The sequence below is a fragment of the Oreochromis niloticus genome, linkage group LG12, assembly GCF_001858045.2.
Source record: "Oreochromis niloticus isolate F11D_XX linkage group LG12, O_niloticus_UMD_NMBU, whole genome shotgun sequence".
NCBI lineage: Eukaryota > Metazoa > Chordata > Actinopteri > Cichliformes > Cichlidae > Oreochromis > Oreochromis niloticus.
This window is the reverse complement of record NC_031977.2, coordinates 19,401,072-19,415,903: the sequence shown is the minus strand read 5'-3', so window position 1 is coordinate 19,415,903 and position 14,832 is coordinate 19,401,072. Positions and strand designations below refer to the sequence as shown.

General features: G+C 41.2%; 1 protein-coding gene across 2 annotated transcripts in view; it reads left to right on the top strand.

Annotated features, from left to right (window-relative positions):
* The window catches only part of mlxip (MLX interacting protein), a 33,845-nt gene extending 21,795 nt beyond the window's left edge, over positions 1-12,050 (top strand). For both annotated transcript variants that reach the window (XM_019365289.2, XM_019365288.2), the window contains exons 14-17: positions 26-153; positions 2,146-2,269; positions 7,945-8,074; positions 10,073-12,050. In XM_019365289.2, coding sequence (XP_019220834.1) covers positions 26-153; positions 2,146-2,269; positions 7,945-8,074; positions 10,073-10,179 — 489 coding nt within the window. In that variant the 3' untranslated portion in view covers positions 10,180-12,050. The remainder of the gene's footprint in view (positions 1-25; positions 154-2,145; positions 2,270-7,944; positions 8,075-10,072) is intronic.
* The last annotated feature ends 2,782 nt before the right edge of the window (positions 12,051-14,832 follow it).

Sequence of the window (14,832 nt, the reverse complement as noted above, 5' to 3'; positions counted from 1 at the left end):
ACATTTATTAACTTTGTGCTTTTAGATCAGTAATGCAGTGACGTTACAGAAGACAGTGGAGCACATTATGAAGCTCCAGCAGGAGAGGCAACAAATGCAGGATGAAGTTAAGAGACTACGAGAGGAGATTGAGGAGCTCAACACCTCCATTAGGTATGTTTAAACATTTTGTATCATGTCTTAAACATTATGATATACAGCACTGTGCAAAAGTCTTTTATATTTAAATTTTTCTTCTAAGGAGCCAGAGTTTTTACAGTGGTCTTGAGTGATAGTTCTCCTGGATTTCTGATGTTTTTTCAAAGTTTATCTTTGGACATTGGCTGCTTTTTCACACTTTTTCAGTCCAGTTCTTGTACATGACCATTTTCAGAGCCATGTTTTATTTGTTTAAGCTACTTAACGCTGACCTATGAATCATTCAAGGATACAAAGGTACCTGAATCAAGTGCCTACAACTTTAAAAAGAACCAGTTTTAAATTGTGTCTTTAGGCATTTTGTCATTAAAAAGAAATTATTTGTTCCCTTTTTTTGTTTGTTATGCCTTAGATAATACAGTTTAACCAAGTCATATCATTAAAAAAAAAGAAAAAAAAATGGTTAGCAATCACACAGGGCCATGTAAGTTTTTTCCCCCTTAATAATAAACACCTTCATTTAGAAAATGCATTTTGGGTTTACTTATGTAGTCTTTGTCTTTAAGTTTAACATCCAGGCATCCATGAAAACAAAATTTATTATTTTTTTATTATTTATTAAACTTAATGGAGTTAGAAGTTAGCAGGAAGTTAGCTCGCTAGTTTACACCTAAACATGATCTGACTGAGAAATTTCTGAAAAATTAAAACGTACAGCTCTGCTATCACTTCCAACCTAAATGAAGACAGCAAACAGCAGTGACTTTTGTAGGGTTACTGAAGTTGGAGTAGCTGGCTGATGTGCTACGTGATCGCTAGCGACACAGCTATGTTAGCATAACATAAACACTGTGAAGCTGGAGGATGAACGCGAACTTTTTTCCACTCGATAAAAGTTAAGGTGGGGGTTCCTGATGGTTAGGGACAAATGCAGTCAAATGCAGGATGCTGTAAACGGACCAAACTTCAGTCAGTAGAACAACTGAGATAATCCATCCACAATACGAGGTTAGTAGTGATGTGCGATAGTACTGATTTCCTTTCTGATCCGATACCAAGAAAAATTCAGGATGGTATCAACAATACTGATCTGATATTGATACTTTGCACAAAAATGTAATTATAGCTTCATAATGATTACAGGACATTAGACTACTTGTTCTTATTGCTTAATAATGCAGAATTATCATACAGAAATTAAAAAAAAAAAACCTTAAGTTATGCGCTGTTTGAACACGTTGCCTGCCTGCAGCTCTAAAGGACTCTGCAAGAGATGTCTGTCTCACCCTAGCTGCACCTGTCCCACTCCTCTCCAGTTCACCTCAACATAAGCTCATAATATTCTCTGATATGATTTACTCTGAGATGTTTGACGAGGTTAGTGGTGTTGCCACAACACCTCACTGTCTTGCCACATGTATCGCAAACCGCGTCTTGGCTGTTTTATGAGGTAAAATACGTCCACACATGACTCCGTTTAAGCTCAGACATTGTTGTGAGTGTGGATGCCAAGGGGCTGCCACACATTTATACAGCCGTATTTCGCATATGACCATGAAAGGTGGAAGAGGAAGTAGTTCCTTCCAAGTTAGACGATCCAAATGATATAGTTTCTTTCCACTGTGTTCCTGTTAATGATAAACTACAAATTTACCCAAAATTACTAAAATATCAATATTTTAATATGAGAATCGATTCTAGAACATAAATAACTGGTATCGGAGGAATCGATATTTCAATATCGATCCACACACCACTAGAAGTTAGTCAAGAAGAATGAGTTGAGTAAAGTTTGACATATCTGACTGTTTTGTTTTGCTTAATGTGCCTTATAATCTGGTGCCCCTTATGGTCTGAAAAATACGGTATATTTGCACAGGGTTCAATACGTTGCTGCTTCGAGCAAAATGTAAGGAAGTAAACAGTGGCTCGAGACTTTTGCACAGTAGTGTACTAAACCTGCACAGCGATCTGATGTATTAACTCTGAAATCTTTCCTCATTGCAGCTTGTGTCAGGAGCAGCTTCCTGTGACGGGCGTACCGATGAGACGACATCGCCTCGACCACATGCAAGAGAAGTTTAATGAATATGTGAAGAACCGCACACTTCAGAACTGGAAGTTCTGGATTGTATCCTTCTACAAGCTAGCTGCTTGTAAAAACAGAGTGCATGATGTGACAGTTTTTATTTATTGAGGGAGGCTTGAAACTAGAAAGAGAGGCACCTCATTGAGATCTGAATGATAAGAGCAGGAAGTTGGTACACAGCAGAGGCAGAAGCAGGCTTCTGACAGGAGAAGTTATGCTTGTGAGTAATTTTCTTAAGAAGGGTTTAGATATAACTGGTGCCTCATACAGCCTTTAAATTTCAAAGTTTTCAGTCCAGAAAATATTAAAAGTATTCATATACAGTAAATAAGCTAAAATAAATGGGTACTATTGTATCAGATAGCAGAGGGATTGGTTTGTTTTTTGTCTACCAGAGTCCACTTAGCCTCCCCTCACACAAGACCAGAAGACTTTATAGCTCTATATTGACTTTGTATTATATGAAGGGGAATCTTTATTTATTTATGTCAGTTTAATATTCTACAGTTGCACCTCCTCCCCCCTTAATAATTTCTCAATTATTAAGAAAAGACCCAAAGAAAATAAATTCCTTGCGTTTGTCTGGTTTCTTCTAATTTTACACCAGTGACTCTCTAGCAGGGAGTTTGTTTTTAGGAACAGTAATCATCCCAGATAAAGTTTCTTGTGTTTTCGCCCTGTTGCTGTAGTGCAGAGCTTACTAGCAGGCGGGCTGCTTTTCAGGCCTTAAAGCTGTCCCATACGGACCTGGACCTACATCCAGAACAGATTTAAAACCTGATGGGATGCTTCTGTTTTAACTGGTGCAGGTTTTCTGGTCTTTACAGCAGTGGTTCAGTGGCTGAAGAAACACGCAGACCAATTGGATGTGAGTTAGCTATTTCACATTGCTTAGCCAATCAACTGCATTCCGGGGGATACACACTGGGACTCTGCAGCTGAAAAGACAGTAAGAAGAAAGTGACAAATATAGAAAAAAGACAGGGAGTGATACAGACGACTGTGCTTGGGAAGGCCAAGACAAAGAAAAAAGGAGAGAAAAATAAGTAACAAATGGTGCTGGAGCAAAAAAAAAAAAAAAAAAAAGGACAGTGAAAATAGAGAATTAAATGGCTGAATGATGGGCTTCTACACATCCAATCAGGTGATCTCCTAACAAATGTGATCCTGAAAGAGCAGTTTGTAAGAAGTGACTATTCCACTGTATTTGACTCGACACACAAATGCAAGGTTTTCTACAAAGTGAATATAATTAAAGTAAATATTGCTCTAGGCTCACAAATGAGAACGGCTCTGACTCCAGTCCAGGACAAACTAGAGCTCAGGTTTCTCTGAGCCAAAACATGGGAAAGAAAGTGAGCCACTAAAACTGTTCAGCTGTTAGGATGTTTATTATTTTTAAAACCAGTGGAGACTGTTCAGTCAGGATGTGAAACAGAAAAGGGGAGGTCTATTTACTTTTTCTATTTCGGAAGTTAGATGCCTCTTTTGTTTCTTGTGTTCCTTCTTCCTGATGTTACTGTCATTCGAACCGCTATATCTATCACTATAGCTGTCTTCTTCTGTTTGCCGTGGGTGTTAGTTGCCTCATCCTGGACTGTGGTGCTGACACTCACCAGTTCCTGGCCTCCTTCCTTCTGCTTAGCATACAGCCTCAGGGTGCAGGACGTGGGGTGAAACCTTGCATGCATGTATGGTAAGGAGCTTCCTTGTCTTGATGTCAGTGGCTCCTATCTCCTCCTCTGGCCAGCTTATTATCCCATCAGGGTACCTGATCACAGGCAGGGCATAGGTGTTATTACCCCCTCAATTCTGACTACCTTCCTTCTCTATGTTATCATCCAACTACTTTTCTCCAGGCTGGACAATATTCCGATGTCACTGCTGTATATCCTGGTGGTGTGGATCAGTGAATCGATGTCTTGTTCACTCTTGGCATACAGCTTGATGTCATCCATGTACAGGAGGTGGCTGAAAACTGCTCCATTCCGCAGTCAGTATCCGTAGCCTATAGGTTTGGGCGATATGTAAAAATTTTCCAAACAACAATTGTCAGTCCAATAATCGATGATGGGCGATATATTCGCGCACGAACATATCGTCCGTGTAATCATGCACGGACTGATTTCACGTTTATAACACAGAAGAAGTCCAAACATGGTCGAACTAATTTCCCCCAAAAAATTAGGGCTGTCAGCGTTAACGCAGCATTAATGCGGTCATCACAATTAACACGATTAAAATTTTTAACTCGCTCAACCCATCTGGAGCGCAGAATGAACACACTACGTTGACAGAGACATTTCAGGGTTTTTGACTCAGTCTGCGCTCCAGATTGGTTAATTGTTAATCTTGTTAGTCGTGATGACCGTGCGTTAACGCTAACGGCACAAAAAAAAAAATCAAGTCGCCAATTTGGGATTTCTTTGGCTGTAAACCAGATGAAAGAGGTAAACCTAAGGATGTAACCAAAGTGGTGTGCTGCGTGTGCAGACGTAAGCAAAGTACTCAAACACGGCTAACTTGCATGAGCATTTATGTTTCCACCATCTGGCTGAGTATGCGGCTGTTACCAGCTTCTGCACCTCTATCAACAAGCATTTGGGCGCACTCTGAGGACGGTGCATTTGCTCGCAAATAAAAGAGGGTGCTGTTAAAACAGCGCTATTTTTTTTTTTATTTTTTTTTTTTCTGTTGACTGCTTCTATTAGCTCCATCATTATTAGCAAACTTGCTCGTGGGCAAATAAATGAATAAATCGCCCTTGTGAAAACGATTGCCGATAGTTGATATATTCGTCCAATCGCCCAACCCTAGTAGCCAGATGTCAATGATTCTTGTCAATGATCTCACTGAGGGGGTTCAGGCCGATGCAGAACAGTAGTGGGGACAGAGCATCTCCTTGGTAGATCCCCCACTTGATGGTGACTTGTGCTGTGGGCTTGAAGTTGGCCTCTAGTGTTGTCCGCCGCATCCTGATGAAGGCTCTTAGGGTCCCGTTAATCTTGTATAGTTCTAGGCATTCCAGGATCCAGGTGTGGGGCATTGAGTCATAGGCCTTCTTGTAATCAATCCAGGCAGTGCACAGGTTGGTCAGCCTGGTCTTGCAGTCTCGGCTGACTGCTCGGTCTACCAGTAGCTGGTGTTTTGCACCTCTGGTACTCTTGCCAATCCCTTTCTGTGCCCCACTCATGTATTGAGCCATATGCCTGTTCATCTTAGTCACTATGATGCCTGACAGGAGCTTCCACGTGGTGCTGAGGCAGGTTATTGGCCGGTAGTTGGATGGGACCGGTCCTTTCTTGGAGTCCTTGAGGATCAGGACTGTCTGGTCTTCGGTTAGCTATACTGGGTGTCTCTCGTCAGCTAGCAACTGGTTCATTTGTGCTGCCAGGTGCTTGTGGAGTGCAGTCAGCTTCTTCAGCCCGTAGGCGTGAACCATGTCGGGGCCTGGTGCTGTCCAACTCTTCAAACTGGAGACCCTTTCTTGGACGTCTGCCACTGTGATGGCTACTGTACCCTGTTCAAGGAGGTTGCTGTGGTCTTCTCTTAAATTCACTAGCCAATGAGCATTGCTACCCATATGTTTTTCCAGTATTGTTCCGTCTCCAGCCTTGGTGGTGCTGTTCTCATATTGTTCCCTTGCCACTGAGAGTACACCTCGGCTGGTTCTGTGGAGAACAGCTGGTTAATTCTCCTGCCTTCTATCTCTCTGGTGTACCTCTTCAAGCAGCTGGCCAAGGCTGTGAGTTTTTGCTTGGCAGTTTCCAAGGCGTTGGGTATGGTTAGCTTGCTGTACTTCTTAAGTACCTCCCTGCAGTTCTGATAGTTGGGTAACCTCCCTCCTTCTCCATGGAGGGTACTGCTCCTTGTGGCTGTTCAACTTGTAGCCAAGCATCTCACTGATCACTGCTGCTGTAGTGTAGATCAGCTTGTTAGTCTCAGTATATATCCTAACTATGGACCGATCCGATATTACGTATCGGTATCGGTCCGATACTGACCTAAATTACTGGATCGGATATCGGAGAGAAATAAAAAATGTAATCTGATCCATTAAATATCACAAAAGCAGCTCACAAAAGTTGCAACATGGCGTAACTCAGCTCATAACCTTAGCACGCTGGGGCAGCATGCGTAACATGATGGAGCGGCAGTGGCGTGCGAGACCTGTCGGCGGTCTGGTTGAGCATTTGGAGCCTTGCTACCAAACCGGCATTTCATCTCTGAGAAAGTTATCCCAGAGAGAAGTAAAGCAGGTGTATGAGTTCATCTCTAAATGTTTGTGAAGCATTCCCACGTTAAGCTTAAGAACCGATATATGGAGCGACTGCCTCTCTCTCTCCCTCCCTCTCCTGCTGCTACTTCAATCATGAAACTGATCAATGATCAGCTGATCGGCTTTTCTGTCGCGACTCCGTCTCTCTTGTTTGTTTTTGACCCACTTTGCACCAGAAAGAGGAAACCAGCGGCTGAACAACAGCAGCAGAATTTATTTAATATTACTTTCTACACCAGGATCCTTTTCTACGTAGCTGACGGCTGGTAACTGTGCAGGGGCGGATCTAGCAAAGTTTTGCTAGGGGGGCAGGTAGGGCATTAACAGGGAAAAGGGGGCACAAAGACATACTTTTCTTTCTTATTCTCATTTAAAATGTCTAGCATTTAATAAATAATTATCTGAATCTTATACCCAACGTTTCCATCTGATGATGATGATGAGATGAGATAGCCTTTATTTGTCAGTTGCAGGTCTTTTGCCCACAACCGAGATGACAGACCTTGCCGACCGTACATACAATACACAAACATCACATTGGGGAGACAGTAAAATGTATAGAAATCCATTATTGTATATATTAACTATTAAGTCTAATATGTACCCTAGTAAGCTATAGTACTTTTTCCTTTGGGAAGGTAACATCTGTGCAGTCTGCAATTCTGTTGAAGAAAGATTTATTAAGATCTATTTAAATATTGTAGAAAAATAATTGATTTCTGTGGATTTGTTTTACACGTGCATTAAATTAAAGTCGAATACGTCGATTAAGCATGCCATTAGTTACACTGGCATGGAGGGTGGGGAGTGGTTTCCCATTATTTTTGCTGGGAGTTTCCCTATTAGTTAGGTTGTTTATTATTTCTGGCTAAGTACTGTTTAGAATACCAGGATAGGGAGGATGGTGTAAGTTTAAGTAAATTGGATTGATCAGTATTGCTGAACTATGAAATATTTTGGGTGCAGTGTATTTTTTGCATACAGGTATAACAGAATAGCTTTAGTGTTTTGATTTTTAAAACTTGAGTATGAACTTATACAAAATGCAGCAAGATTTAAAAAAACAAACAAACAGTTTTGTTGATTATAAAATGAAAAATATGGGATTCATGTCGGTATCGTCAGATATCCAAATTTATGATATCGGTATCGGACATAAAAAAATGGTATCGTCCCATCTCTAATCCTAACCCTGTATTATGTATATATGTGAGAGCGAGAGAGAGAACTTAGCATCCTAGTAGGGAAACCTTCAGGTATTTATTTACCTTTGCTCTCCAGGTCAATAATGTAGTAGGGTTAATAATAAGACTTCGACTGTATCAAAACCACACACTGCATTTTAATACCTCTTGGCCTTTTATATTTAAAGCCTATTTTGATAAGTCTTAGTTGTGTAATCAGATTTAAAGTTCCTCCTTGACTGTCATACATTCAGTTCAGCATCATTATCAAGCCTCTTTTTGATTCTTTCAATGGGATGGTGTCGACGGCGAGCAGAGCAGAGCTTTGTCAGACCACGCTGCAATGGCTGGATCGTCATTGCTCGCTTCCAGCACTCAGACCCAGTAAGTAAAATAACCGACATGCTCTGACTTACAAGTGGGGGGGAAAGGTCCTTTACGTCTTCATTCCACCTACTCTGCTTGCAAGAGAAGTGGATCAGCACTTTTGGATGATTTTTGACCCCAAAGGGACTTTCTTCCACCTGCACAGCTTTGACTATGCCCTATCTTTCACGATCTCTGTATATTTCTGCCTTTTAATCAGAAATCACACAACCATGACACAACAGGAAATTCAACATTATAGCACAGTTTTTGAACGATACGAGAACTCATTTGAGCAGTAATTACAGTAACTCTGTTGTAATTACAATGAGTGCATCTGATTATTACATAGCATTTTCTTCCACTGAAAACGCTACGTCCATTTGAACAGAAGCAGCTTTTTGAGATTTGTGACATGGCGTGTTATGCTGTTGGAAGCAGTCATAAGAAGATGGGTGCACAGAGGTCACAACACAGTCTTATAAACAGCATGACAGCATCACAACACACAGAACAGCAAGACAACGCAAAGCAAAGCAATCCCCGGGGTGTAGAGCCTTAAGTGCCAACAGCAGACAGAGACAGATGAAAGATGAAGACAAACATACCCACACTTATCAGGGCTGAGGCTCCTTTATATTGAGAGGCATCTACAGCTTCTCCTCTTTTTGTTATGCAAGTTCCCAAAATTTGACTTTAAAAGTGTTTAATTCCCACTTTAAGCTTCAATTTTTTCCCAAATTGTGTGAAATCATTCTCTTTAAAAACAGTTACATATTAGATGCATTTATTCATGTTTTACTTTGATCAATGTGTCAGTTTACACAACTTTCCCAGACCTCATCGTCCATCAACTTTATAGCTCATTTTGACAGCTTTATGGCCAAGGTCAGGTTAAAGTGTCAGGATCATGGTTGTTATGCCAGGTTTGCAGCAAAAAGCAATTAGTCCTACTTGATATTTTTATGGCTTTAAAGGAGTTGTAATGCCAAAGTTATAAATTTCACTAATTTATGGTAGCTTCAGACTTCAGTTTGGGCCGTGAAAGCTATAATCTACCAATATGTCACAAACCTGACCTAAGTATGCTGGTCACAAATAATTTGTGTATGTTTCGACTGCTTAACATGGGCACTCCCTAAAATATAAAGCACTGTAGTACAAGTATATAGTGTATACCAGTAAATATCATTTCAGAGTCTACATGCCATGAGAAACATCCCCAACAGGTGGACATGGTCAGCAACGATACTAATGGAGGCTGAAGAGTTTAAATGATGCTCAAACGGTAGTAAGGGGCCCAAAGTGTGCCAAGAAAATATCTACCACATCCCCATCATTAGACCACAACTGATCCATTGGAACAAGGCAGGACATGAAGCTGGTTTTCCTGTTGTTTGTACCAAATTCCGACCCTACTGTAAAAATACTGCAGCAGAAATCAAGATACATCACACCAGGCAACATTTTTCCTCAGTTTGTCCAGTTTTTGTGAGAGTCTTTGTGAACTGTAGCCTCAGTTTCCTGTTAGCTGACAGAAGTGGCACCACATATGATCTCTTGCTGCTAGAGTCCATCTGCTTCAAAAGTACTGCATACTTTGGCTATAACCAGTGGCTATATAAATTACTTTTGCTTTCCAATCAGCTCACAGCAGACTGGCCATTCTCTTCTGACCTCTGGCATCAACAAGCCGCTCACTCTCTATAGTATTTTATAGTATTTTCTCTTTTTCTCTGTAAGAGATGGTTGGTTGGAGGCAAATCCCAGCGGTTTTTGTGATATTAAAACCAGTTTGTCTGCCACCAATGACCATGCCACATTCAAAGTGACTTAAATCACCTTTCTTCTTTATGCTGATGCTTGATTTGAATTTGAGCAGGTCATGCAGTCACCCAAAACTCAGATTAAATCAGAACAAACTAAATGCGGCTCTAAATGGAAAGCACACAGGCATCTATTTGTGCAAATATCAATCATTTGTTTTAATGCAATTCATTTGGGCTTGTTTTTCAGTGGTCCTAAGTACTCTTCGCCAGCTGTGCACTACTACGTCCATTCTCAGCGATCCATCTGTGCTCCCTGAAGAAGCCATCCAGGCCGTAACACAAACAAACTCTTAGATTCCTCCTGGAAGTGACCCAGAAGCCACCTGAACTTTTTTTTTTGAACCATCATAACATATCACTGGTTTGCCTTGTAGCCTTTCAGCAAGCTCACAGTCTTCCACAAATCCCAGAAAAGAGACTATGTTTGGCTTTTGGGAACGAGGCGCATGGTGCACCAAACAAAATGAGTGCAAAAATTACTTTTTATCATATTTAAATAGAAGTAACTATGACTACCTTTAGCTTTCAGATGATTTTCCTCTTTAAGTGTATTAGAAGCTGGTCCGTGTTGTTTTTGTGTCTTGAGCAACAACTTGTATTTAAATTTAAGTTACATTTAAAAAATGTAAAGTCGCAAGACGGTGTTTCAAAAAGGGAAATACTGAGTGAATGTGAAGTTTATGTTCTCTTATACAGTATAAGGACATCATTTCTTTCCTTTCACAAGATTATTAGTTGGTTTTTTTTGTTTTGTTTTGTTTTTTTTAATCTAGCTAGAAGTACAATTTATTTGGAGGCTCAAACACCTCCCAGAGAGGAGATTGAAATATATTGAAGTTGAATACTTATATGTTGGAATTTGCCAGTCCTGTCCCGTTCTGTTCACCGTCCCTCGTTTACTCAGGTGAATGTTATCTTGTCAGTTCATAGCAGTTGTTTTCCGTCCCTGCTCTGCCCATTTCTACTGAGCTCACCTCAGGATGAACATTGCAGGCTGCAGCACAATGCCGCAACATTACTTTCAGCCCCCCACAACATACACTACTGTATATTCCCGCATCTACAGTGTTACAGGATCTTCAGTGTGGAGTAGGGTTTTCCGGTTCTTTACTGATCACTCAGGGCTACGCCAATCATCTAAGAACAAGTCGAGCCAGGATCCTTCTCAGCAGGAACACGTACTGTCTGTAAGCTACAGGTTTCACTTACCTACTGTTTCTTTCCTTCTCACGGGTACACTAATTCAAAGCAAACACAGAAAATAAGCAATGCATTGGAGGAAGCACAAAGAAACACACCCAAAGCCATATCCAAGAGTATTATCAGTCTGTTGTGTTACTGGCATAATGCTTTTATGGAGTACTCTGCTTTGTGGAGAGCTTGAGGGTTAGACACTGTGTGAGTGCAGCTGGCAGCCTTGAGGTCAAAGTGTGCCTGCATGTGATCTTTGCCAGCTGATTCGTCTCTTTATCTTCTTTTGTGGTTCAGCACTCCTCAGGCAGATGTTGTGAATTCTTTTTTTTTTTCTTTTATTGTGCAGAACAACTGAGTTTACAGTAGCACAACGCACCATGTTTAATAGATGAATGTGCAGCTTTTTGTGTGTGCAGTTCTTTTCTTTTTTTATTTATGATTGGATTTTATAGGGGAAGTTGTGCTCTTGTGTTCCCCTGTAGGCTGATCAGTTCACAAAAAAAATGGAGAATGCAGTGATGAACAATTAAACGAACAGTTTGGTGTTGCGAGTCAAATATATAGAGTTCAGATATGATTTACTACTATTTGATGATGAAAATGCACCTCTGAATGCAGCTAGGTTTTCTCTTTAAATAGTTTTGTAGTTGTTTCTCCTCTTCAGAAGATGTCTCTGTGACTGCTTCTCTCCTGTATTATGCTGTTTTCTTTTCTTCTCTCTCTCTAGTGATCTTTACTTTTGTGTTTCTGTGTGTGGATTTTGTTTTGGATGATGTACAGTATGTCGCAGATTGGATCTGCTTATGTTCGTCTGCCCACATTTAGTATTGTATTGTTTGTTTTATGAAGAAAAGATATTTTCTTATGCTGCATACGACTGTTTCTTTGTTCTCTTCCCAATTGTCTACATGCAACATGATGGAAAATGCCTTAAATGATTCAGAATCACAATAAATACAACAAAACTGAAAGGTTTGTCTTCTCATCACTTTAATTTCAATACAAAACATTTGCTCAATAGGATCCATGACCAGGTATCAGATTTAACTAAATATTTTCAATAAAAGAGAACATTAGTAGCCGACCAATCAGTGAAATCAAAACTTTGCTTTGCCGAGCCATTCGTCCACAAGCTCCAGCAAGCACTTGGTGTACACATAGCTGTCCAAGTCCTGCTTGAAGGAGGGTAGTATGCATGTGTGGGAGACCGTCTTGCCGGTCCAGAGATGCACCACATCACGTATGATCTGGCAGATGACCTGCAGCTGTGACGACAGCTCCGGGGTGAACTTTGACACCTTTACCATGTGGCACTCGAAGGAGCACAGCTGGTGAGCGGTGAGGTGCTGCTGCTCCAGCTTGATCAGCTCCGAAAGGTTCAGGGTGAGGCAGGTGATGTTGGGAAGCAGTCCAAAAGCATCCTGCAGGAGAATCCGTGAAGATACAACTCAGTAACTACTCATCGCTGTTTGTGTGAAACTGATGATGATGTGTTGTTATTTTTGTACCACAAACACATGAAAATGATCCACAGAAGCAATTTAAAACTGACAGTTCAAATACAGCTCTTAATTCATCACTTTCAGTGCCAGGAAGCCTTTCTTTGTTTTCTAATGTAAAGATTAAAATGTTTAACATTTTCATTTTTTTTAAACCAGCTGCTAAAAATAGAGCAAAAGACTTCATAATGCCTTTAATGCACCAACTCATGGTCTGTGGTGTCACCAGCTCCTCTTGTCCATATAGTCGAGGGAGCACAGCCTACAACTGGTATTGCTTGTAACATCCTAATACCAGTGTATGCATCTCAAATAACCTGATATGACTATAAAAGCTTTAATTCACTAAACCAGTGGAGGACTACCTATAACCTCTCTTTAAAACACAGTTTACCAGCTCAGTTTAGTTTCAGCAGAGACAGAATCAAGTTAAAAACATCAGTTTCTTTTATAAAGTCTAAATTCTTCCCTCTTTATGTAATACTAATGATCTTTGTTAGCATCAGAAGTCTTACCAAGTGCTCCAGCATGCTCCGTATCTTCACTCTAATCACCTGGATGCTGGCATTCAAGGCACGCTCGGTTGCCCTGTTTCTAACAGCCCCACAGTTTGCTTTCACAGCCAGCAGGCAGAAGAAGATAAGGACTGCAGCAGCAGCATGAAAGGGAACACAGTGGAGATTAATTAGATTTGATTACACTGAGCAAGTTTGCCGACCAAAAATTCGAGTCGAGCTGCAGCCTGCTTTCAAATGACACAGCCTCACTTCAGGATGCTTACCAGCACGGAAATTCATGACAGCAGGAGGCTTTGGTTGACCACGGGCTCTGATGAGACACTGTGGTCCATCTTTCAAGGATCACTTTTATTCAGGCTTGTCAGATAAAGATCATTCTTTTCCTTTGGGTGTGGCTTTCAGAGCAAGAATTTTAGGATTCAGTGTTTTTCTTCTGGGGGTTTTCTTTGTAAAGAAATTCCTTCAAAAGAAAACAAAAAACATCGACACTTCCTGTAACAGGTGCACAGTCAACCAAAACAGATTAAATCTGTAATAACTGGACAAAAAAAGAAAAGTGTAAAAACAAGGATTAAAGGTTGGTACCTTTGTGCTTTACCCTCGTTTGATCTTTTTTCCTGTGATCTCTCATGTAAAATCAAATAAGTAACTCTTTAAAAAAAAATGCCAAAACTATTTCAGGGTTAGCTAGAATGCAATTTTTTTTAATCTTTGACCTTTACCATTGTCCTTTAAGACCAGCATATGATTCTCAGCTGCTACTAAGAGGCCCAAATTGTGGCAAGAACCTATCCCCACATCATCACATCTCCAACAGCCAGATACAAAGCAGGATGAATCCACCAAATCCTGACCCTACCATCTGGATGCTGCAGCTCAAGACTCACCAGACCAGCGTTTTTTCCAGTCTCCTATTGTCCAGTTTTGGTGAGCCTGTGTGAATTGTTGCCTAAGTTTCCTGTTCGCACCTGACAGGACTGGCGCACAGTACAGTCCTCTGCTTATGTAGGCTATCTGCTTCCAAGCAAAGTGAAGGAGCCTGAGCTAGTGTGTGAGGTTGAGAGGTACCGGCTAGATATAGTTGGGCTCACCTCAATACACGGTTTGGACTCCAGAACCAGTCTCCTGGAGAGGGGCTGCTCTCTGTCTCAGTCTGGAGTTGCCCTTGTGACAGGTGGCAGGCTGGGGTGGGTGTCTTATCTTAGTGTCCCCTTGGCTTGCTCCCTTACGTTGGAGTTTTTCCTGGTGGACGCAAGGGTTTGTTCCCTGCACCCATGCGCCGAATCACAGTTCAGAGTAGTGGGTGCTCCACCTGAGGACTCTGTCGTCTTACTGGGAGACTTCAACGCTCAAGTCCTATTGGGCTTGGTTAGCCTGTGGGACTTCGGAGGCAGCCGATTCAGGAGGAACAATGCGGTTTTTGTCCTGGTTCTTGAACACTGGATAAACTTTTTAACCTCTTGAGGATACTTAAGGGTGCATGTGAGTTTGCCCAACCAGTCTACATGTGTTTCGTGGACTTGGAGAAGGCATGTATGGGGTCTCTGGCCCATTGCTACGGGCCATTCGATCCTTATACAATTGTTGCAAGAGCTTGGTCTGCATAGCCAGCAATAAGTTGGGTCCCTTATAGATAGGGTGAGGAGTTTGGCCATCTGGCAGGGGCTCAGTGTAAAGCAACTACTCCTCTACATCGAAAGGAATCAGTTGAGGTGGTTCGAGCGTTTGACATCCCC